This window comes from Cotesia typhae, unplaced genomic scaffold (assembly GCF_013202065.1).
Source record: "Cotesia typhae breed Kobodo isofemale line unplaced genomic scaffold, CoteBio_Ctyphae contig_5, whole genome shotgun sequence".
NCBI classification, from domain to species: Eukaryota; Metazoa; Arthropoda; class Insecta; order Hymenoptera; family Braconidae; genus Cotesia; species Cotesia typhae.
Genome location: NW_027423757.1, coordinates 10,688,192 through 10,712,129, shown reverse-complemented (window position 1 = coordinate 10,712,129; position 23,938 = coordinate 10,688,192). Strand labels below are relative to the sequence as shown.

General features: G+C 33.2%; 4 protein-coding genes and 1 long non-coding RNA gene across 8 annotated transcripts; 2 read left to right on the top strand and 3 right to left on the bottom strand.

Annotated features, from left to right (window-relative positions):
• The first annotated feature begins 394 nt into the window (after positions 1 to 394).
• On the top strand, positions 395 to 12,120 carry Svil (Supervillin). Of its 2 annotated transcripts, XM_074249172.1 has the most exons (16): positions 395 to 534; positions 1,115 to 1,219; positions 1,317 to 1,391; positions 1,507 to 1,592; positions 2,370 to 2,499; positions 2,605 to 2,863; positions 4,123 to 5,523; positions 5,775 to 6,673; positions 6,969 to 7,720; positions 7,858 to 8,131; positions 8,235 to 8,312; positions 8,450 to 8,618; positions 8,737 to 8,894; positions 8,974 to 11,195; positions 11,707 to 11,862; positions 11,935 to 12,120. In XM_074249172.1, the coding sequence occupies exons 2-16, from the start codon at positions 1,117 to 1,119 to the stop codon at positions 12,019 to 12,021; spliced, it is 6,849 nt and encodes a 2,282-aa protein (XP_074105273.1). In that variant the 5' UTR covers positions 395 to 534; positions 1,115 to 1,116; the 3' UTR covers positions 12,022 to 12,120. The 2 variants fall into 2 exon arrangements, with proteins under 2 accessions (XP_074105273.1, XP_074105274.1); XM_074249173.1 differs by lacking the exon at positions 4,123 to 5,523.
• Positions 412 to 8,360, bottom strand: LOC141531388 (uncharacterized). The gene is made up of 6 exons (XR_012479917.1): positions 8,222 to 8,360; positions 5,256 to 5,388; positions 2,349 to 2,469; positions 1,266 to 1,575; positions 657 to 1,204; positions 412 to 545 (listed from the first exon to the last, which is right to left on the bottom strand). It is a non-coding gene; the product is annotated as an uncharacterized LOC141531388 (long non-coding RNA).
• Positions 12,121 to 12,203: 83 nt separating the features above from the next.
• On the bottom strand, positions 12,204 to 23,801 carry LOC141531376 (uncharacterized). The gene is made up of 5 exons (XM_074249174.1): positions 23,196 to 23,801; positions 19,137 to 23,080; positions 18,463 to 18,606; positions 13,699 to 13,877; positions 12,204 to 12,408 (listed from the first exon to the last, which is right to left on the bottom strand). Exons 2-4 carry the CDS (start codon positions 23,037 to 23,039, stop codon positions 13,725 to 13,727), a joined length of 4,200 nt encoding a protein of 1,399 aa, XP_074105275.1. The 5' UTR covers positions 23,040 to 23,080; positions 23,196 to 23,801; the 3' UTR covers positions 12,204 to 12,408; positions 13,699 to 13,724.
• Positions 14,155 to 15,620, bottom strand: LOC141531386 (uncharacterized). Its single transcript, XM_074249186.1, has 2 exons — positions 14,656 to 15,620; positions 14,155 to 14,280 (listed from the first exon to the last, which is right to left on the bottom strand). The coding sequence occupies exons 1-2, from the start codon at positions 15,585 to 15,587 to the stop codon at positions 14,277 to 14,279; spliced, it is 936 nt and encodes a 311-aa protein (XP_074105287.1). The 5' UTR covers positions 15,588 to 15,620; the 3' UTR covers positions 14,155 to 14,276.
• On the top strand, positions 16,493 to 18,643 carry LOC141531387 (U-scoloptoxin(11)-Sm7a-like). Of its 3 annotated transcripts, none has more exons than XM_074249189.1 (5): positions 16,493 to 16,858; positions 17,099 to 17,595; positions 17,690 to 17,872; positions 17,951 to 18,154; positions 18,218 to 18,643. In XM_074249189.1, the coding sequence occupies exons 2-5, from the start codon at positions 17,443 to 17,445 to the stop codon at positions 18,416 to 18,418; spliced, it is 741 nt and encodes a 246-aa protein (XP_074105290.1). In that variant the 5' UTR covers positions 16,493 to 16,858; positions 17,099 to 17,442; the 3' UTR covers positions 18,419 to 18,643. The 3 variants fall into 3 exon arrangements, with proteins under 3 accessions (XP_074105290.1, XP_074105291.1, XP_074105288.1); XM_074249190.1 differs by lacking the exon at positions 16,493 to 16,858 and having other exon boundaries at positions 17,012 to 17,245; positions 17,344 to 17,595; XM_074249187.1 differs by lacking the exon at positions 16,493 to 16,858 and having other exon boundaries at positions 17,012 to 17,595.
• Positions 23,802 to 23,938: the final 137 nt, after the last annotated feature.

Here is a 23,938-nt window from a genome sequence, read left to right as displayed (position 1 = left end):
TCGCGAATTCGCAATGTGGGAAAAAAGAACAAATTACCGCGATTTAACTTATCTTCTTCCTTTGTTATTACCGTTTTTTTGTGTCAATAATTAGTTTCAAAAAATAACAAAAAGTTTATAGTAATAAATTAATAATAATAATAATATTTTATTAAAACCATACTGTACATATATTTATTTGCTATACATATTTTAATATATTACGGTTATTATTTAAAATAATTATAAAAAAAGAGAAATGTGATTTTTTTTTATTCATTCTCTGGTGTATTTTTTTCATAGCTGTAATACAACTTTCACCAGTGGTAGTGAGTTCATCGAAATATGACTCCTGTGATAACAATTTTGATCTTACAAGTCAACGTTTCAATGTTTTTTTAAAAAAATATCTACATAAATAAATACTTACTTAATTATTATTATTATTATTAAATAGATATTTTGTTTGTTGCCGACGAGCCAGTGGTTATTTTTTTTTTTTTTTTAACAGGAGACTAAATATTATGGTGACACGTCTGGTCATTTAATAAATCAGTAAGTTATCACTAACAATAATAATAGTAAGATTAAATAATAATTGAAATAGTAATAACAATAACAATTTTATTACTATTACTCTGATTGTTATAATTATTATTATTCTTATAATCAATCACCTGAAATGTAAATCCGGCACATATTGGACAAGTAATCTCAATAAAATTTTATTGAAATTTACAATACACATATTAAATAAATTTATTAATAATTTAATAACTTATGATAACGGAATCTAATGCTATTAATGGGTTAAGCAATTCTGTATTGTTTAGACCTATAATTAAATTAACGAAAAAAACCTTGACCAACTTGTGTTGCATTGCTATTTTCCAGTCTCTTCACTCAGTTGTTAACACTGTGAGTAGAGTGGGGGATCAGGATGCTTCGGTATTTTTCTATGATTCATACCAGGAACAATTTTAATTCCAGTCATTTAAATTACCATTTTATCTCAATGTATTCACTGTCTAAATTATTTTACACCAATAATTATTATTTTAACAGTAGACCTTTGTAAAATTATCTGTAAAAATATAATACATTATTTATTTATTATTTAATTTTGCAATAATAGATATGGTAGCAGCTGGAGTCACTGATTTGATGGCTGCTAATGAGGGCAGCTCATCATCTGACAGCCTGGCCCGAAGATCGAGAACCAGTACTACGAACAGTATTAGTAAGAAAATAAAATCACCATTACACTGTATTATAATAATACTTACGTAGATTATTAATTAAATAATTAATATTGATTTATTTATTTATTTTTGCAGTAGGAAAGAAGACTGCCAGCATTCGTGAAACCAAGGCGTCAAGATTGCGCGCTGCGTCAATAGTATCTCCGATCGGTAAAATATTTTTTTTTATATTAAACCCGGCATTGTGTTGCTGGTAGATAAATGGAGTAATCCTTAAATATATATTATTTGTTTGGCTTACTACTGTTGTCTATTTTATTTTTAGATGGCTCAACTCTGCCAAGAAAAACAGGATTTCCCGACGGTCTATCTGCCTGGAGTTCACAGTCGGCTACTTTGTACAACAAACAAGTAAAAAAAAAATTATCATTACTTTTATACAAATTAGCAGTAAATTAACATTAATTTACGACTTTTGTTAACATAATATTTCGAGTATCAAGATTAATTTATTATTTAAATATTTATTTCACTGGCACTGCGTTGCGTGTTGATCTGTATTAAATAAGAGAATAAGCGAAATTTTGTGGCCAGGATAGTCATATTCATAGTGAAATTTTAATTTTTAATTTTTGATAGACATTTACTCAACTAATAATTTAAAAAACAAATTATTTACCGAGACGGCTTTTTAAAACTTGTCAGAAGAGAGCACGTGGCAGATATTAAAAAAGAATCGATATGTATCTCTGTTGTGCCGCTCAAGTACAGTGCAATTCAACAAAATTTATTTTTTAATAAAATAAAATTTTAATTTTTTTTCGTTCAACAGTCCCGGTAGTCACATAGTGACTGCAAGGTTGCTAGTATTAATTTATTAAATAATGTAATTTTGAATTCAGAATTTAAAATAAGTAGATAAAATACCTGAGTTACCTTGTACGTTAATGTTAACATTATCGTTATCATTAATGATTAACTGAACATTTTATTAGAGTAAAAAAAAAAATAAACTCAAGTCTATCGGCACTGCCTGCTGAAAGGAATTTAAAAATTTATTGAACCTGTTGGCGTTTTATTGTGTTACCACACGTGAATAAACTTCTTAACAAAACTATCTAGCTCTTAAAGTAAAACATAAATAATGTAAAAAGTAAAAACATTTACATAAGTGTTTCTTGGGTACAGAAAAGTCCAATGTCTTCGAGTAGCAGCAGCCTCTCTCAAGCATCGTCGAGAGACAGAGACAAGTATCACCAGAGGCGTACCTCCACAAAGTCTAGCGAGCCTGAAGATAAACTAATTGATTCAGCTAATTGTGAGTAATTAAAATAGTGAGCTTAATAATTTTAGTGTCAACAATTAAATAACAGCAAGGATGTTGAGTAATAATGATACTAATTCTAATTTAATAATATTACAGCTGAAAGAATTGTTAGACGATCAAAGCGGTTGGCACTAAAAGCTTCCACGACAAAAACATCCTCAGCTTTGAGCGATTTAAATAAAAATCCGTTAGGTGTTGGTCGTTATCAGAATAGCGATTCAAAAGACAGCACGCGACGGGTCAGTAATCATCAAAGCACATCCGATTCAGTTACAGTACGTGCATCATCTACATCCACATCAACAACGCTCGCTTCCTCATCCGGTACAAAACGTACCAGTACAAACCGAATTAGGTATGTCATTACATCTATGTAGATGCAGGCACTTTGTTAATAATAAGTGTTTATGTAGATCGAGAGCCGCCTCTACTAATACTTCCATGCCTATTAATAAATGAGTGCGCTAACATGCCAATATAACTCACGCACTCGACACATTCTACAAACAATCTAATTGATCTAACGCCCCACGTATTAATATTATACATACTAATATTGTCTAGTACGAGATTTATATTCATATGACAATTTAAATGCATTATCTTTATATCTCTTGTATTGTCACAATTAAATGCTTAACTCTACCCTTCATACATATTATATTTATGTATATACACAAGTCTGTGTATTTTTTTCTCTCGTTTTTTTTCTCTCTTTAAATGTAGTCACATTCTCTTGGCTCCATGTCTTTATTAATCCGTAATAATTTCTCGAGACAAAAATTTCTCTTAAAAATTTTTTGATTTAAAAAATTATCATTCAAAAATTTTTAAAAGTATATTAACCGAATTTTAACTTTTTCAAAAAGTTATAAATATTTAAATAAATTTATCTATAAAAAAATAATTAAGAAAATACTGAACAAGAAATTATTGTTGAGAATTTTTGTATGAAAAAAAAAAGAGACGGTCACCCATTCTCTTTAGATATTCTATTGTAACATAACGTAATTGTCAGATTATTAAATTAAAATTTAATTTGATTTTTTGTAAAGCTGAATATATGGCGTGAATTTATACGCCTTCGCTACAATTGCTTTGTAGCACGTGGGCACTTAATATTAACATACAGCTTACTGTCATATCTGGTTATATTAGTACGATTGCTTCTGACGCACTTCCTTTATGTAAATGATGATGATGATAAAAAAATAATCATTAAAAAAAAAAAAAAAAAAAAAAATTAAAATAAAATAAAATAAAGATAAAATGATATCGTTTAAAATAATGAGAAGGCGGTTAGCAATTTAACTGGCTCGTTTGCGGTGAGTGAAAACATATATACATGTACTTAGATGCTGTATATATGTATGTATATATAAATATAAAAATGAGAGAATGCAAGAGTAGGATAAAGAGGAAAAGTGAAAATGAGAGAGAAAGAATGAGAAGAGCTGTTGTTCCAAAACAAGACTTGACTGAATAGAAGTACTCAGGGCAAAAATACCCATACATACATATACATACACACCAGAGAAAGAGCAACATAAGCCTCGCGAACGTTGATAGTAACAAACTGACTTTGTTTTTTATTATTTTTATTATTATTCGTAGCGGTCACGACAGCAGTGAGGTATTGCAACAGCGGGTCGACGCGCTGACGGCACGCACAAGAGCCACCATGGAACGTGTAGAAAGGCTTGCTTCCTCATCATCATCATCATCACCATCTTCCTCCCACGCGATTACACCCGTTGACAGTAGATCTACCAATTTAAGACTTGGTGATTATCACACCTCTGGTATACCGCAGATGGTTACGTCTAGATCACCCAACATCACCAAGCAATCGCCGAAGAATGTCCGTGTTCTCGCATCGGATACGTCTGCATCGTCGTTCCTATTAACGACTAACAATTTATCATCATCTAGCTCCAAGACAATCAACGATGAGGTCCAAGTCATGTCATCAACAGTATCATCGAGTCGAAATCAATCTGCGCTTATTTCTATACTTAAACACAAGTCACTTGATATTGAGACAACGACTGCGGATGAATCTCGTCAATTTGTAACATTAGTGGTAGATAATATTAAAGTAAATAATAAAAAACACGGAATTTTAAAAAAGCGAAGTAGTTTAGATGAAAACGAAATATTACGACGTCGAAGTAATTCACCGGATGTCTATGCTGATTTAAGTAGCTTAGACTATCCACCAATTTCTACCAATGAACGTCGCTCATCTTTAGATGAGCTCGTGAAACGTCCACGCAGCCCAGAATCTCATCTCACCTCGATTTTAAAACGTAAAACTTCCGGAGAAGATGATCGTGAAGAATTTTATACAACTGAGCCACAGAGTATCTTAAAGAGGCCGTCATCTGGCGGTTGTAAATCAAATTCTGCTGGTCATCATGTTAGTATTGCTGCTGCGGTTGCTAAAACGCTTGGAAATACGGAATTTATTAATGGTGGTGCTTGTACCCAAGTACGTCCAATTCTTAAGAAGAAAATAAGCCGTGAAGAATCTTCATCAAGCGATCCACCGTCTTTGGAGCCTCGACCGATTCTTAAAAAAAAATCCAGCACAGAGTCTGATGAGCATGAAGATAAACCCAAGAAAACAATTTTAAAATCTTCGAAAAAAAGTTCCGAGGATTCTAGCAATGAGTCTGAAGCAACTTCGCCAAAAAAACTTTCGGTATTAAAAAATCAAGCATTGCAACGACGTACAAATAGCTTACCAGAGTGTGACGCAGTGCGTTCGATTTTGAAGAATTCATCGTCTGGTCGATCGCGGTCCAGTGACTCAACGAGGGATCTGTGTCTGAGGAAACGTGCTCGGTCTGTTGGCCACGAGAATACGTCCCACGGCAACTGGAATGAAATATACGACACATTTAAAGATAGTATAGACGTTGACTGTAGACCCACTCCAATCAATTCATCATTACGTTGTAACAATTTCACTTCATCCATTGCATCTATAGTCTCATTCAAATTACCCAATAGGTACGTCATTGTGTGCTTTTTCGTCTCTACTCGTTTCACTGTCAATCTAGGATTGACTCGATTTAATTTATTTTTATTATTAGTAACTAAAAACACTATTATAACATCATTCTTTCAATCTAATAATTCTTAATTAATTATTTTATATAAATTTATTTATTTAAAACTAATAGACTCATTATTGTTTATAATTTTATTAATAATGTTAATAATAAAAAAAAAAAAATAATATTATTTTTTTATTATTACAGGGAAGACGAGGTAATTTACTGTGACTCTAATGCAGAGGATAGTGCAGCGAACGATGACGAAACAAATTTAACAAACATAAACAGTAATAAAAAGCTGGATGATAATATTGTTAAATTACGACGAGCTTGTCATATATCGCGTCGTTATAGAAATCGTAAAGAATTATTATTACCAAATGCCATTGATGTCCTTCAAACACTGCCCAAGACTGTTGTGATAGACACAGTCCCTATTGTCGAATTATTAGACTCGAGGAAGGCGAAGGTAGACGAGAAGTTGTCGGGCATTGAAAAGATGCATGTCATCGGAATAAATAAGGATAGAGAAGAATTAGATTCGTCGACATTGGAGAATAGAAGACAAATTAGTACTGGCAGCGGTAGAAATGTATCACAAATGGCGTTACGTTTCAAGGCTATGGAAGAAGAACGGGTTAAGACCACCAGTGTGAAGGAGAGCAAGTTACCTCGGCATAACAATAGCCACCAACAGCGACTAGGGAATGATGCATTAGGACAGCATCACTCTAAAGAACTTTATGACAGGTTTGTTACTCAGCCAGTTACTTATCAGGAGGTACACGAAGCAGTGCTCCAGAACCAGGGAATCAGTAGACCGTCTGTCGAGATGACATCGGTTTCTTCTACTCGGAAACAAGATTCTAAGAGTGATGACGTTGATCCGTCTAAGCTGAGCTTGGCTGACCGGGTTAAGCTGTTCAATCGACGAATTGATACAGAAAACACTGGGAAATCTGGCGTTACACTTGATCGGACGCAAAGGAGGCTCAATAGTCGCTTTAGGACTCAGCCCGTTACGGTGGAAGAGGTCGAGGTCGCGTCGAGAAGTATTCCGTCCAAAATCGATAATTTAAAGCGAGTTCCATTTGAATCTTTGGGTAAATTTATTTTGTTTTAAATTAAAGTAAAAGACCCAGGTAGTGATACTGGTCTAGTTGTTTGACACTTGCAATTTTATTCTAATTAAAAAAATTAAATGTTCTCAAAAAACCAATTTTTAAAAAATTATATTTATTAATTTATTAGAGTTGATTTTTTTCCTTTTTTATTAAAATAAAATTGCACGTGTCAATAACTGGGTCTTTTACCTTAATTGTAATTTATCTTGGGATTTTTGATAAATTCTATCTTCTATCTTTGTGATATTTATCAAAGTTTTTTTTTTTTTGGCAGGAATTGTCTCAACACCTGAAACTATTTCGCAGATAAATAGTGAGCAGCCGAAAGGTATTTTAAAATCATCAAGCTCACACGTACTAGGACTTCGTAACTCGACAGGTGAATTTATTCCAGTGTCAGAATCATCCTCAAACTCATCATCAGAAGTAGATGTTGCTTCTTGTGTGGACAATAATAAAATACCGTACTTGAGAGAACAAGAGCCACGGATTGTTAAGCAATCTGTCGAGAATGAGTCATGTAATGAATGCTGCACAGACGTAAACGATGGAGTTGTTCTACGGAATAAAAATTGTAGTCGTGTTTGTGAATCAACTCGAGCAGTTGTGAAGAGTAGTAACAACGGCAGTAAAAAAAACAATACAGTGCCTTCATCAGAGTATATTGATAGTAATAATAGTAGCAACGGTATAAGTAACGGCAATATCAGTAGTTGTAAAACAACCGATAGTGCTCATTGTATTAACAAAAATCAAACACAGCGAATTTTAAATACAACAAGAAAGTTACGACGTAAATCTGAAAGTGAGAGTATTTTTTGTGAAGACAAGAATTATTTAGCCAATGATATAACAACGAGCACTAAGAATCAGAGACCTGTATCATCAGTACCTTGTGTTGACTTTCCCAGCATGAGTATCGCTGATCGTTTAGCCGCGCTTCAGCGCAGCGGTACCACTGACTGGAAGCGCCGAGTGACTACTGAAACTGTGCCTTTAATTATTGTTGACAAACCTATTGATAATGTAAGCTAATTTTTTTTTTAGTTTATCTTGTGTTATTTAATTTTATTTAATTACTTGAGTAACTGTCATAATCTTTGCAAGATTATAATGATAATGGTTTATTATTATTATTATTATTATTATTTGTATGTATATAGGATTCCAAAAAGAGTAGTGATCTTTGTCAAAAAGAGAAAGACGAGCTCGCGATAAAACAAAGAAGATTAGCTGATCGCCTTGAGAAATTAGAATCAGCAGCTGAAGGATGGCGCAAGCGAGTTGTTGAAACAGACGCAATCACATTTTCTGTAGCCGGTAAAATGCGAGTCGAATTACCGGATTCAATATTACCACAAAAGTTATTCGAGTCAATGGGTAATTGTGTTTCCGATGCAAAGAAAAAAGTACCACGCCCTGAACACTTCAGGAAAGGTGAGACAATAATTAATTTAATTTAATTATAATTGTGAACCAATAAATTAAATTATACTAGAGATGATTAATACTTTTGTTATTTTTTACCTGATTATTGTAGGAAATACTAAAGATATGTCAGGCAGCAATGAGTACTTAACACAACCAACACTACCGAAAGATACCAGCGACGATAGTGGTATGCTAACTTTAACACAAATTCATCTATTCTCTTTAATTAAGCGTGACGCAACGGTTTAATGCTTCTATTATACTCTGTTCTAAAGTTTTATTAATTTTTTTTTTTTTTTTTTTTTTTTTTTTTAAATATAATAGGCGAAGAATCTACAACAAATCGTAAATCGTGTTCAATTCAATACGTTCCTCGCGCTGACGATGAAACTTTTACTTCCTTTTTTGAGAGTCTCTCCGTGGATAAATGTCGAGAAGAAAGTATTGACGTAGATGAAAGTGACTTTGATATCATTACCCCTTATTCCGAGTTGTAAGTTTATCATATTTTTTTTAAAATAACAATAATAATAATAATAATAATAATAATGACAATAGTTGATACCTAATCTTTGATGGATTTATTGTAAAAGATAACATTTTATCAATAGACTTGGCGTGAGAAGAACTACTAAATTTCAACGGCGACATGTTTCTTCAAGTAATCCAATTAAAATATTGGCTGCTCGAACTGATATAAAAGATGAGTACACAGAGATAAATACTGGCGTTGCTGAGAGAGTTATGAAAATGACTAACATTGAAAAACGTATGTACTAGCAATTAGAGTATTTTTTTACTAAGCAATAAATATTAAAATATTTTAATGTTATAAAATAATATTTCAGTTGCTCAAAATTCAAATTTAGCTGTAGAAGCATTAGCTGGTCTAGCTTCAACGGAAAATTTCAATGCAATAACTCTTAAAAATGTCACGGACAGTACAGTTTTTGGAAGCAACAAACTGCGTCCGTATAAAGAATTAATGTTAATACTAGTAAAAGGTCGCCGACACGTTCAAGTGCGTCTAGTCGAACCTGTTGCATCGAGCGTGAACTCCGGCGATAATTATATCTTGTTAACGAGATCAGAGTTGTATCATTACTCGGGAAAATTTAGCAATGTTATTGAAAAGTCAAGAGCTGCTGATATAGCGCTGAGAATTCAGAGACACAAAGATCTGGGCTGCCATGCGTCCCAAGTAGTAACCATAAACGAAGGCAACTCAACGTCGCTGTCAGATGTAAGGAATTTTTGGAAACACTTAGGTGAGAGTGATATTAATTCTTCCGTAGTTGAAGCTGGTCTTCCTGAAGAAGATGAGTTGTACGAGTCGGCGTTAATTGCAACAAACGTAGTCTATGAAGTTGTTAACGATGAACTGATACCTCTGGAAAAATACTGGGGTGCGATACCAAAGATAAAAATACTTGATCCCAGTAAAATTTTAGTCTTTGACTTTGGTAGTGAGATGTACATTTGGCATGGTAAAATAGCCTCGAAAGAGAAGCGCAGTGTCGCTACACGGTTAGCCCAAGAATTGTGGGATGAAGGATATGATTATTCTGAGTGTACGGCTTGTCCAATTGACGCTGCGTCACTTATCGGACGGCGCCCTACCGAGTTGTCGGCTGTGAAGAAAGACGTAAAACGTCCCGAGTGGTGTTTAATAGCCAAATTAACTCAACACACTGAAACAATTCTCTTCCGTGAGAAATTCCTCGACTGGCCAAACGCTACGGGAATAATAAAAGTTAAAAAGAGCCAGGAAAAAGAACAGGTTGATGGTAAAATAATTGTTGACCCTCCTGATGTTAATTTAATGCTCCAGCCTAACGACACACCCGTTGATTTAATTCTGGAAGGCTGTCATCTGGGTCGCGGGAGCGGCTGGTTCGACGAGGAATTCAGTAGGCAGTACTTGGTAACTACTACTAATGTTACTGTGTGGAATGTTGATGAATACTCGTACTGTCAGCTGGATGATAGCTCTGTAGGACAATTTTTCACTGGAGACAGTTATATTGTCCGCTGGATGTACAGAATCACAATTACCGGACGAGAACTCAGCGGCTTGCCGTCAAAGCATGCTGTTGATGGTCGCAATCGATGCGCGTACTTCATCTGGCAAGGCAAAAATTCATCGTTGAATCAGCAGGGCACTGCTGCGTTGCTCACTGTTGAGCTTGATGGTGAAAAAGGCCCACATATTCGCGTTGTTGAAGGCAGCGAACCAGCCGCCTTTCTTAATTTATTCAAAGGCGGGATGGTTGTTCACTCGGGTAAAAAATCAGACAAGCGAAATGTCAAAAAATTGCGGATTTTTGTCAGCCGAGGCGCTGAAGAAAATGAAACTTGCTTGATAGAAGTGCCCTGCAGTCCTCGGCAGCTCAAAAGCCGAGGCTCGCTAGTTTTCGTCGATAATAAGCTGAGGAAAATTTCCGTCTGGCATGGAAGACACTCGCTCACTCACATCAGGGAAAATGCAGTACATGCCGCTCAGAAATTAGTTGAAAATTGTCCAATTGAAGCGGGATTTAGTAATTACAGCGGCATTACAGTCGAGGAAATTTTTGAAGGTGAAGAACCTGAAGAATTCGTCAACAGTGTTATGAATAAAAAATTACACATGACGTTAAACAAAAAAACTATTCCACTCCATACGCCTAGACTATTTCACTTCTCCAGCTCGTCGGGAGAGTTCACAGTAACGGAATTATTATGTCCGCACCGCTCCAAAGTGCCAACGCCTTTTCCTTTTATTCAGGAGGAACTTTATCAAGCTAATCAGCCCAGTTTATTTTTGCTGGACAACAAGGATGAACTTTGGTTGTGGCAAGGTTGGTGGCCCGATACTGGCTTGGATGATCAAACTGGAAGCGGAGCTGTGAGATGGCAAGCTGAAAGAAAAGCTGCGATGACAGTTGCCATTGAGTATTGGAACAAAACACATTCCAATTCTAAAAAAAAATGTGTATATCTAATATGGGCTGGCCTTGAACCACTGGAGTTCATCAACCTCTTTCCGACTTGGACAGATCGGGATGATATTGCGGAGTTAAATATGGAGGTTATTATTATTTAATAATTAATATATTATTTCTCTAATCGAGTCAAAATTTTTTTATAATTAATTTAACTCAATATTTTGTTCCAAAATGATGTTATGTTTTTTAGAGTCCTTAATTTACAAAAATTACTACGCATGATATTTTTTTATATGCAAAAATTTTATTATTATTTTTATATTTAGAGTCCGTAATAAATAAAATGAACCATATTCAATTAAATATATTAAAAACCTCATCAACAATATGTTTAAAAATTCGTCTATTATTTTATAGTTAATATTGATGAGTAACAAATTATAAAAAAAAATTTTTTTATTTAAAAAAATATTATATGCAGTAATTTTTGTAAATTAAGGAATATATATTTTTATATTGTAAAATTTTAAGGTGCCTTAAATTAAATGAAAAACATAACATCAATTCGGTCACAACATCCTGATTTAAATTAATTATAATTAACATAATTAGATTACAATTAATAATAATGATGAACAATTTTTTTTTTAATAGGATGGTCGAGCTCCTGGTGAAATACTTTCTGTTGAAAGCGAGCTGGCTCGCTTAACGCAACGTACTTATCCACCTGCTCAATTATTACAACGACCGTTACCTGTGGGCGTTGATCCGACAACATTAGAATTATATTTGTCACCGCAACACTTTACGGTAGGTCCTATTTTTTTTTTAAATTATTGAATTCTTGAAAATTAATTATAACCATTTATATTATCTGTACAGGAATTGTTAGGCATGGACATGGAGGAATTTAGAGAGTTACCGGCATGGAAGCAAATATCCATAAAAAAAGAAATCGGCCTTTTTTAAAAGACTTATATTATATTAAATAAACCTTTTTATTACGCCAATTGACTAACAAAACTTTTTAAAATGAGTGTTGAAAATTAAAAATAAAGATTAAAAAGACTTAGGCTAAAGTATTATTCCGAAACTACAAAGATAAAATTATATTTTTAATACACAAACAAAAAAAAAAATAATCTTAAAAATTGGCTTGTGAATATTTCATTTATATTTGTACGGGTTTTATATATTTATCAAATAATACATGTGTTTTAAACCGTTAAATATGAAAATTCACATTTAATTTTTGTCCTTTCTCTCACAATCATTTTCTTCATTTTTCATAAATATAATCTATTTTTTTAATCTTGAAGCTGAAGTTGGGAAACTGGCTCTTCCACTTGGCATGAACTAAATAAATAAATAAATTAATGAGTATTGATAGTAAAAGTAATAATAATAATAATAATAATGATAAAAATAATTTTTACTTAGTCTATTGATGATCGTAGAACGAAGGAACACATCAGTTTTTCAATCTTCTCTTTTTTATATAAATTTTTTCATTAAAAATATCTCCAGATTTGTAAATAAAAATAATTCTAATTTTAAAATTACGAAGTAAAAATCAAAAATATTTTTTAATTTTTTACTATTTATTAATATATAATTTTTAATCATATTCACACATTTATTTTATTTCTCAAGTGCCTGATTCCCGAAATACATTTGATCGAATATGAATGAATTAAAAAAAAATTAATCAACTTAGTGTACACTTTAAATACAATCACAATACATAATTAATAATAAAAAATAAAACAAAACAAGAAATAAAGTAATTTAATAAAATTTTTTATTTGACTATTAATAACAATAGTCTATTGATTAATTAATTAATAATTATTTTTAAAATTATTATTATTATCTATTTATAATTTTTGTTACTTTCTTTAAAGATTACTTGAAAATAATTATCTTTAAGAATATTAATAATATTTTTTTGTACGAGAAATAAGTCACTACTATAATTCTCGTAAATTAATTTTATAATTTTTAACAATATTTATAATTAATTAAAATATAAGAAAGAAAAACATAAACATGTTAATCAATACGTATAACATTATTTGATAACTATAATAATTTTTTTTTTTTTAATAATACAGGCTAAAAAAATTAATATAATAATTTAAATCATAAAATTAAGTCCGTTTTGCTCAATGGTTACTATTTTTCATTAATCATTACCAAATAATAATGCCCCAATACACATAAATACACATTCAAAATTCATATTATTATTATTATTATTATTATTATTATTATTATTATTATAAATAATAATAATTAAAGCTCGTAACACAGTGTACTTCGAGATCGACACAGTTGAAAGGCATTAACTTCACCAAATTTAAAAATTTATGGTATTCATAATTCTTTAAATTGAAAGCCAGTGAATTATTTGTGACGTTACGTGATTTTAATTTTTAAAATTCAATTACACAAGTTTAAAATTAATTTTTCACAGCACACGGACTCTAGAAATTAATTATTAATGCAATTTACATAGCTTGAAAAAAATCAAAAAAAAAAAAAAAATCTCACTCTACAATAAATTCATCCATACAATTTTATCCACTGATATTAATTACTTTTATCAGTTATTTTTTTTTTATTTTATATTTAAAAATTTTTTACCATATATTATCCATATATTAGTTCACTCATTGAACTTTTTCATCCAAGTAAAGTTTTATTGCTTCCTGACACTCGATTGAACACCAATGTTGGATCAAAAGATAGCTTTCAGACTCTAATGCTGCGTCCAATTTTTTACGGAGACTGTGACGAAGAAGTGCTTTTGTAGCCTCCATTGACTGTAAAAATACAATTTTTAATTAAAAAATATAATTAATAATTAATTTAATTAAATTTATTCCCTGGATTAGTTAATTATTAATTAAATAAATTGTCTATAATATTAAAAGAATAAGGATGAGCTTATATCTTAAAAAATGTCAATAATTAAGAAATGACCTTTAAGGGGGATAGCCACTGTGACGCTGGAAAAAATAGGCAATTTTCGGGAATTTTTTTTACTAGGATAATAAAGGAATTTGGGGATCGGGTTTTTTTTGTTTTATAAAGTATATGTTGAGGATAATTCTCCTAAATTTTTATTCAAAAATATTTTGTTATCACAAAGTTATAAACATTTTTGTAGAGCACCAAAAAAATTTCCCCCTCCATTGCCGGTACTGTAACTCAAAAACGGATTATCTGAAACAAAAAAACCAAACGGCATTTTAATCTATAGGAATGTCGCTATCGTCGCACGTAGGGGATTTTGAAAATTTTGATTTGAGAAAAAATGGCGCCATATTGAAAATTTTTTCGTCTTTTTTCCTCATTTTTTTGGACTCAAACAGCCTTAAAAAATCTTAAAAATTAAAATTTTCAAAATCCCCTACGTGCGACGATAGCCACTAAGTAGACGAATACGGGGAAACAAAAAAATTGAGAATCGGTTCATATTTACGAAAGTTACAGTACCGGAAAGTTTGAAAAAAGTCGTTTTGAGAAAAACGCGAGTAAAGTTTTAAGAAGATTCTCGCAACTTTAAAATCTAGTCTTTCACAAAATATTCATACTCACATCAAACTATCAAGTCCTGGGCCATATGAGGGTTCTTCCTCCTTATCTTTAGTATTGACCTTGACTTTTTTTATTTTTTTACTGGCCGTTTCCATGCGGCTTTCAGCAGCTTTAACCCGAGTAGCGTCGCGCTCAGCGCAGTATGAGTAGAGTGTTGGTCCTACTTTAACATCGAGATTCTCTAATATCTTCAGAGTTGCTAGAGCCCCATCATTGAATGTAATTGTTGAAATATATAAAGCTATTTCAACAATAAGGGAATAAGAAGAATTTGTTTTTGGGGCGAGCTGCCACACTAATGCATTGAAGCTTTCATTATTATTTTGTGTAAACCCACCGACACATCGTTCCAATAACTCTGGATTCGATAGATCTTCATAAATCGGTATTAAAGCTTCCGCAATATCTGCAGGAAGTGGTGGTTTTTCAACTAATGAGTCCAAAGTATTTGTTGCCACAGCTTTTTGAAATTGACACCACGAATTTGCACCTTCAGGACAAAGAAAATGCTGCGGATCTTCGGGTGATGAAAACTTGTGATAAAATGTTTGCCAAATAGCATTATACATCTCATCAACATCATTAGAATGACGTCTGATTGCTAAACCATAATACTTTGTAAATTCATTAATTGCTTTGTCCGTTAATCGACCTTTCCCACCTAAACTTTTCTGTGTATTTTCTTCTTTTCCTGTTTTTGTCTTCTTGTTAGTTCGTTGCTTCTTCAAAGCCCTTAGTCGACTGCCCATTCGTTTTTGCACGTGATTAATACATTCCTTTTTTTTTTTTATCTTCACCATGTCCCCATACGGTTTAGCATCACAAATATTTTTATACGTTTTAGTGTCACCATCACCTATATAGTTTACATACTTAACGTTATGTAATAACTCTGATCGCATAAACATCTCTTTTATTCCATCTACCTCCATTTGTCCAGAAGAATTTTCATGGTTTATTGGACAGTCTAGAGCATGGTCTTGCATAAATTGATCGTATTCAGCTGTTCCTTTTTTGAGCTCATTAGCGCACACATCTTACAATAACTGGATTTCATACTTACATCTACGATTTTGCCAGTGAAGTAACCAATTAGAGAAGATATACCAAATGAAGATTTAAACCCTCTTTTCTTCCAACTACCGTCACCGGAGACAGAAATTCCAGGAATGTCATTGGATTTTAAATGCTTGCAGGTTTTCTTGGATTTCTTCTTTAGCAGCTTTTTTCAACACTAAATCACAACAGTTTCTAGCTGCATTTCTGATTTGTGTGACCAGACGATCGTAAAAGCTATGGAACATTGGTCGTGGTAAATCCATGAAAGCACAAAATCTTTCAGCTCCAGATAACCCAATACTAATTATCCGCATTGCAAAGATGAAACGGCGATTAATTTCATACGCATTCTTGATGAGTGGACATGAATTTATCAAAACTGGATCACATTTTTGCAATTCACAACTAGTTTAAAACCTAATTCTCGAATACTTGTCTCAGTAAAGTTTACATCACCACCACACTTTTTACACGATACACAGCCACTTAGTAAATTAAATATCGAAAAAAATTTATAATTTTGTAGCTAATACTCGAATCAATTGTACAATCAGATTTTTGTGATAATTTCCTCTTGGAAGCACTATCACGTTGTTGAGAGCCAGTATTTTTTCAGTTTCATATCTGTTGAGCGGTCGATTAAATTTTTCCTGTCGTTTGGCAGTTTTCTTTCGTTTTTAATAACTTTACTTTGTTTACGATCCATTATTTAACAAATTTTTTTGTTAAATAAACAAAAAAAAAGATCAGAAGATTTAAAAAAATAAGTAAGTAAACAATAACGAGTACACTAAGAAACTCAATAAATTAAAGAACGAGTGTGTATTCATACAAAACAACTAAACTATGAGGTACAGTATCTCAACAATAAGAAAAAATATACGTTAAAAGTCAAATAATTGTAACGGTTGACAATCGTGAGGGAAAACAATCGCCAACCCGTACGAATCAAAGACGGAGCGAGCAGGCGACGTTTTCGTCGAAGCGCCGCGCGTAAAACGGTCAATCGACGCGCTCTTATAAAAATGACTATAACTCGAAAACTATTCGGAATTTTTCTATAAAATTTGAAATACATAATTTTGAATATATAAACTTCAGTTTAATGAAAAAAAAAAAAAAATTTTTTTTCCGAAATTTTACAGTGGCTATCCCCCTTAATCTTGTGAAATATTGACATTTTTTAAAATATAAGCTCATTCCGATGTTACACTCATCAAGAGCTTTCATTTGAGTACCCACATCAATATTTCATATATTTTATATATTTATATATATGAATATATGAAAAATATATGAAAATGCATGTGGGTACTCAAATGAAAGCTCTTGATGAGTGTAACATCGGGATGAACTTATATTTAAAAAAATATCAATATTTAAGAAAGTACAGTGCAATTGAACAAAATTTATTATTTAATAAAGCAAAATTATATTTATGGTTCATAAGTCACGGTAGTTACATAGTGACTGCAGATTGCTAGTGTAATATGTATAATTTAGTCAAGAGTCTAAAGAACTAAAAAATCAAGTATGTATGAAAAAAAGAACATATTAAGTGATTCTAAAAACAGATATCAGTAAATATTTGAAATAATGATATTTCAACATTCTCTTGGTACCATGAAGACTAGTGTGGGGTGTAGGCGTGAGTGTAGGATGGTCATCGGTGTATTGCTATATTATTAAATTATTACAAATGTCGGAGTACAAATTACAATTATTTATATGCGTGACTATTGGCCAAAGCGTTTAAAGTTAACTCGACAAATAATGTGGAAAATAATTTGCCTGGTATTTATTTTTCCGGCGCTGTGCCAATCAAATTATACGCGGATTAGCAGCAAACCAAGCAGTATTATTTTTAAATACCTCGAAGGTGTAAGTAAAAAAGATAAATTTATCACAATTAAGAATTAAAAGTACTTAAGTAGTTATAATAATAAAATTAAGAGTAAGAAATAATTTATTGTAGACAACTGGGGAGTTGACTTTAGATGAATGTGGAAAAGATCAGGTTTGCAATGTTGTACATCGACGTTTCTGGATGCCTAATTTGGCAGAAAGACTCTGTCGATGTCCCAATGGAGAAGAATGTCCTTGGTCTGAAGAAACTGACAACTCATCGATAGTTCTTAACAACCGATCTATTTTAAAAGTACGTTTTTATTACTGGAATTTTTTTATAAAAATATATCCCAATTAATTTTAAAAATAACAAAATATTATTTTATAGTTTTGTCAAACGATTACTGAAAAACAAATCTGTAAGTCGAGACAAATAGCTGCTGTAGTACGTGGAGTAATAAATGATGACAATACTCATATGATTCCCCAAAATGTCACGGTCAATTGTATATGTCCGTCAACTCATTATTGGAGATTGAAAAAATACGAGTTTGATGAAAATCAACTCTACCAAGCATACAAATGCTCGCAAGTATTTATCAATAATTACTTAATTATTAAATTTAATTATTGATCGCCTGTTTACAAATTTCAGCAAAGAATTTGCTACAGCTATGAATTTTGTGGCTTTGTACGGCCAGATTTCTACTCAATTTACTATCGATGTTCCTGTCCGAAGGGTAATTTGTGTATTACCGAGTACAAAGAATCAGACCAGGTCCAAGAATTTATGTACTTAGGGACTGCTTACAAAGCTCACTGTGATCCATGGAATAAAACCAGCAGAATATACTAAATTAATAAAATTAATTAGCTTAAAAATAAAATTTGATTATGAACCTGCGATGATTGCTCGCTCATAACTCGGAGCGAGGGCAGCAACTCCACTTGAAATCGGTCTGGCCAAAGGACTCTCGTTACAAGTCCCGCTCTCAAGGCTTCGTTCGCCGTAAGTGTCCTTCCACCCAGCAGTAGTTCACTCGTCTGCAATAAAATAAATTTATTAATAAAAAAAAATCAATTTTTCTTGAGTCAATAATTAAATAAGGTAAATATTTACAAGTGGGGTCAACCATTTTATATTTCATTTGATTTATTGATTTATTTTTTTTTAAATATATAAAAAAATGAACAATAAAAAAAAAAAGTCAATTGTGGCAATATTAACAAATTTTCAAAAAAATTTATAAATGTTTTAGAAAATTATAATATTTATTTTTTTTTTAATTGTTCATTTTTTTTTATGTACTTTTTAAAAAAATATTAAAAAAAGATAAAATATAAATTTTATCCAAAAATACGAGAGCCAAAATTTTTTCCAACTTTTGAATGCAAAAAAGCTATCGATACTCCTATTTTTTTTTTCACGACATTTTTTATCATAAATCCGCCCTAAAAACAAGCAGAATCAAAAAAAATTTTTTTAATAAAAATTTTTCACTTATTTATGGCCCAAATTAGGTTTGACCCGACTTGTAAATAATTACTTTAAATAATTAATAGATAAAACTTACCACAGCGCTACCAAGCACATGAGAAAGGGTAAAAATAGCAGCACCCTCTGCAATTTGCCCCAGTTTGCCATAAGGAGTACTGAAAGTGGCCTTGTCACTTGCAATCACCAGGTCAAAGAGCGGGAGCATGGTCACTCCTAGACCTACAGCAGTGCCTTGAACACCAGCGACGATCGGTTTATTAAAAGTAGCAAGACTCTTAATAAAATCTTTAACACCGTTCGCTAGTTTTTGCGCTTGCACACGTCGAACATCTTTATTTTCCTGAAGCAGCGTCGACAGTTCAAGACCCTCGCAAAAACTGGAACCAGTGGACGTGAGCAAGACGACTCGGCAGTCGTCGTCCTTCTTGAGTATCGCGAGAGCTTCGCGGAACTCCTGCATAATTTGAAGCGTGATGCCGTTTCTTATTTTCGAGGAGGTCGACGGCGTCAGGATCAACTGGACAAGATTCCCATGTCGCTGTACAATAATTTCTTTATTGCTAAATTGAATTTTATCCTTAGCTTTGATACTCTCCGCGTCGCGGAGTTTGGATTTTTTATTGACAGCGCCAGCTCTAGTGCGACCGGAACTTTCATTGGCCAACGCCGTCACTGCTTCAGCAAGACAAGCAGACAGAGCATCATCCTGCTCAGTGGGTTCTTCCTTGATGTCATCTTCTTCTTTAGCAAAACAAACTTTAGATTTAACAATTTTTTTCTTTCCAGCAGCTCCATTTTTAGTTCTTTTAAATTCATCCTCGCTGTCATCTTCATCCTCAATGAATTTTTTTATTTTTTTATCAACAGCTTTCTTGATAATCTTACCAAGCTGGGGTTTGCTTTTAGGCAGCGATCTCACTAAATCGCTGAGTTTCTCAGTATCTTTTTTACTTTTCTTGGAATCAGGCATAAGTTTCTTCTTATCTTCCTGAGAAAGACGTCTCTTGTTAGACCTCAGAGGATGATCTTCCATTTTAATTGTATCCGCATTAAAATGTCTTTCTCCACTGTCGAAGCTGACGCGTGGACTGCCAGAAGCGCTGGAGAAAGAACTTGAAGAGTGTCTGCGAATGATAATTGATTCTTGCGCGGTATTTCTTATTTTTGCGGGGAACATAAACTCCGAGGGCGATGCCATCGAGGAACGTGGAGACTTTGAGTCCTGAACCTTTTTTTCCGGCGTTGACTGCAACGACTGCTGCTGCTGCTGCTGCTGCTGCTGCTGCTGTTGCTGCTGCTGCTGCTGCTGCTCGTGTCTTTTGGACCTCGACGTAACATTGGCTGGAGATGTCCCAGACGTTCGTAGTCTCAGCACAGCATTGCGTACAAGCTTAGTCCGGATTTTCAACTCCCTCTGGATTTTTTGTATATCCATAACTTTGGCCTGTGATTGAGTCACTGGTACAAGACGTTTCTTGCCCGGCTGTTCGACGTCATAGAGCAAATTAACAACTCCTTCGTCCTGAAGCAGTCGATCTATTTCAGCGATTATTTTCTTTTTCGGCTTTGGTTCAGGTGCAGCACCATCAGAATTTTTCTTCGCAGTCTTTGTAGCCTTGGGAGATTTTTTAGGCATCGATTTCGGTGCGGCTTTTTTTGGAGTTGGGGGTTTAGGTTTAGTGACTTTCTTTTTAGCACTCGAAGGCGCAGCTTTCTTGGATGTCACGTCTTTCAACTTCTTTGAAGACTCTTCTTCTTGAGAATTTTTATCAGCCTTTAACTCAGGTTCTTCTACTTCATTATCTATCACAATAGAAGAATCTGTATTCTCTCCTTCCGAATCATCCTTATCTAATACTTCACTGTCAGCAGTATTATTTAAATTATTTTCCGTGGTATTTTTCGACTTTGTACCACTAGAACAATCTTTAGTTGTTTTTTTAGTCGTCGTACTCTTAATTTTAACAGACTTCTGGCGTTTTGGACTGATTTCATATTCACGGGCCTTCTCAGTAGGTTTTCTCTTCCTCCCAGACCTCGTTTCCTCAACTTTAAGATCATCAGAGATTGGACTCGTTAAATCTATTGATATCAGTTCTTTCTCCGAGACTTCCTTAGAATCTTCTTTAGAATTCTTCACCAAATCAACATTCACAATTTTTTTCGGCTCTTTAAATTCTTTATTATCTTTAACTTGAGCTTCTTTTTGAGTCTTAACAGGACGCATTAACTTTGGTGTGAATTTTTTTTTGGAGGCTACTACTAGTTTTTTGGGAGTCGCTGGCAACTCGAGAAGCTGCTTCAAAGCCAGCTCGCGTTCCGTTATCGGATCCAATTTAGGTGGAGAACTGCGCTGTGCAGTGACATCTTTCTTCTTTTCCGGTTCTTCAACGAGTGACGGAGGTCTCAGATCTGACCAGTCTGGATCAACGTCGCCCTCGAGAATAGCCAAAAGCTCCTTATCAGTGCTAGCTTTTTCACTCGACGTAGTAACTGTGGAACGATTCTCCGCTGTCGTTGAAACTTGTGAGTAAGTCGCTGATGGAGTAGTCGCTGTTGACTGGCCTGCTTCTTGTTTCTTTATTTTTTTAACAATAATTATTTCCTTCCTCGGTGTCTCAGAATCTTTGCTCTTGAACCCTTTAAAAGTAACTGGCGATCCATCGCTTGGTGAGGACAAACTATCTGTGAGCTCTGCAGACTTTGGAGTACCTGATTGCGGAGTCAATAACTTACTGGCATTTTTTATCGAATCTGGCGTTCTTGGTGACGTCAATTTAACTAGCTGAGGCTTGGCAGAGTCATCTTTGACACCCTTCTTTGTCGTAGAATCAATACTCGATCCAGACGTTGGAGTTTTATTTGCTGGAGACGATCCAGAAATATTTTTCGGCGTTACCACATTCGTTTCAGACGGCTTAGAGCTTTTGTCATCGTCCAGCAAACTTTTCAGCTCCAATTCTACGGTATCGTGTGATTGGACAGAAGCAGAATCTTCTTCAAGATTCTCGTCTCTCCAATCATCGAATATATCCTGAATGACACTCCGTTTTTTGTCTGAATCTTCGGCTTTACTCGTACTCGACTCCTCGGTCTCCATTAATTCAATATGTTCCTCATCCCACTGGCCATTCTCAACAGCTGCGTCGACTTCTATCGAATCTTGAATTTCTTTCAGCTCATCTTTGTCTTGACGAGCAGAACCATCAACCTTTTCATTGTTAGCAGGCGTCTTTTCATTATTGCTAGACTCAACTTTTTCTACTTTGAGCTCCTGATTACCCTCGACATCGGTGTACTCGATAACATTGAACTCAATAGTCTCAGTGTGTTCTTCCTCATCATTGGTGTCTTCCGAGCTCATGTGATCGGTAGATACCACAGTAATTTTATCATTCAGACTAATCACTTCTCCAGCTTCATATTCGCTTGGAACAACAATAGTCTCTTCAATCATATCTATCGTATCACCTGTAGCCTCTTTCTCGCTCGCTGTTGCCTCTACATTTTTATTTAAATTGTTGCTAACAGCAGAATCACATTTATCTTCAACTTTTTCACTCTCCTCAATTAAATTATCAGTAACTTCTGTTTGATTTTTCTTTGCTTCATCAGCTTTTTTATCTAACGGTTCATCTACTGGAATTTTTTTATCTTCCACATGACAAGTACCTTTTTTTTTACTCTCGTTATCATTTACAGAAGGGTTACCACTTTCTGCTCCATTATCATCCTTACTACCAGTGTGATTTAATTTTTTATCCTCAATACTATTACTTATGGCGCAGCTATCCGTCAATTCCTCAATTTTTTCCGGTGTATTTAATTGCTCCTTAACCTCAGATTCATTGCTCGTGTCATTATTTGGAGCAGGTTCTTTTTCAGTATTTATTATTTCTTTAGCAACTGATGCAGAAAGTTCATTAGCCTCTAATACCGACTGATCAACATTTACTTCATTAATATTTTGTTGATCCATGGCTACTTTAAGTAGAATAACAACTTAAAATATCAAAAAATCTGGAAGAAAAAAAAATTTATTAACAATATGTCATTAGATTAGTTGATTTAAAGCGCTACTGTTCAAGATTTATTTATAAATTTAGAAATATAAAAAAGCCGAGTGTAAACTTACCATAAACGTCGTCATAATTAAATTAACTAAAATTCATAACTCATTTTGATGAATAACATAATTATAAATAAATAACAAATAAAAAAAAATATTTGACAATTATAAAAAAAAATTTTTACTTAATAAATAACCTGATAAAATTTAATTTAAATGCTCAAAGCTTATTTTCAATGTTTACATGGAACGTTATGATGAAGGGTCATACACCATCAACACTGATAACAGTAACCAGCCCAGAACCTTTTTTAAATTCACAATTATTTATTTAAGTAACTTTTTTACTTATTAACTAGCTATTTATTTAAATGAGCTGGTGTTTTTTACAGTCTTTAAAATCATTTGCTGATTAGTTACTGATGAACTGTTATTTTTAATTGATTGAAAATAAGAGTTGGTTTACGACAACACACGATTATTTTGCCGAGAACGACATCAGCGATGCAATCAACCATTTATACCAGGTTTGCCACATTACACAAATTTTATGATGATGACTCTGTTGGCCAATAATCATCACTTGATGATTATCATCAAAACTAAATATAGATATACTGAGCCTTATAAAAGTCAACAAACATGGCGCGGGCTTTGAGGTGTGGTTGGTAATCTACTGCAAAAAAAAAAAATACGTAGCGCTGGAATTCAAATGTGACGTTGATAATGGAATATTCTTATCCGTAATAGAAAAATTTCAATAATGCCTGAAGAGACATTATCATGGATACTCACCTGCTGATCAGATT

Coding starts and splice junctions, on each gene's coding strand:
- Svil (XM_074249172.1), top strand. CDS start 1,117: ATGGTAGCAGCTGGAGTCACTGATTTGATGGCTGCTAATGAGGGCAGC. Junction 2,500..2,604: donor ACTAATTGATTCAGCTAATT/GTGAGTAATTAA, acceptor ATAATATTACAG/CTGAAAGAATTGTTAGACGA. Junction 6,674..6,968: donor AGTTCCATTTGAATCTTTGG/GTAAATTTATTT, acceptor TTTTTTTGGCAG/GAATTGTCTCAACACCTGAA.
- LOC141531386 (XM_074249186.1), bottom strand. CDS start 15,587: ATGGAGGTAGATGGAATAAAAGAGATGTTTATGCGATCAGAGTTATTA.
- LOC141531387 (XM_074249189.1), top strand. CDS start 17,443: ATGCGTGACTATTGGCCAAAGCGTTTAAAGTTAACTCGACAAATAATG. Junction 17,596..17,689: donor TTTTTAAATACCTCGAAGGT/GTAAGTAAAAAA, acceptor AATTTATTGTAG/ACAACTGGGGAGTTGACTTT. Junction 17,873..17,950: donor ACAACCGATCTATTTTAAAA/GTACGTTTTTAT, acceptor ATTATTTTATAG/TTTTGTCAAACGATTACTGA.
- LOC141531376 (XM_074249174.1), bottom strand. CDS start 23,039: ATGGATCAACAAAATATTAATGAAGTAAATGTTGATCAGTCGGTATTA. Junction 18,607..19,136: donor ATGTGCTTGGTAGCGCTGTG/GTAAGTTTTATC, acceptor ATTTTATTGCAG/ACGAGTGAACTACTGCTGGG. Junction 13,878..18,462: donor TGAGCGAGCAATCATCGCAG/GTTCATAATCAA, acceptor GTATTTTTACAG/TCAATGGAGGCTACAAAAGC.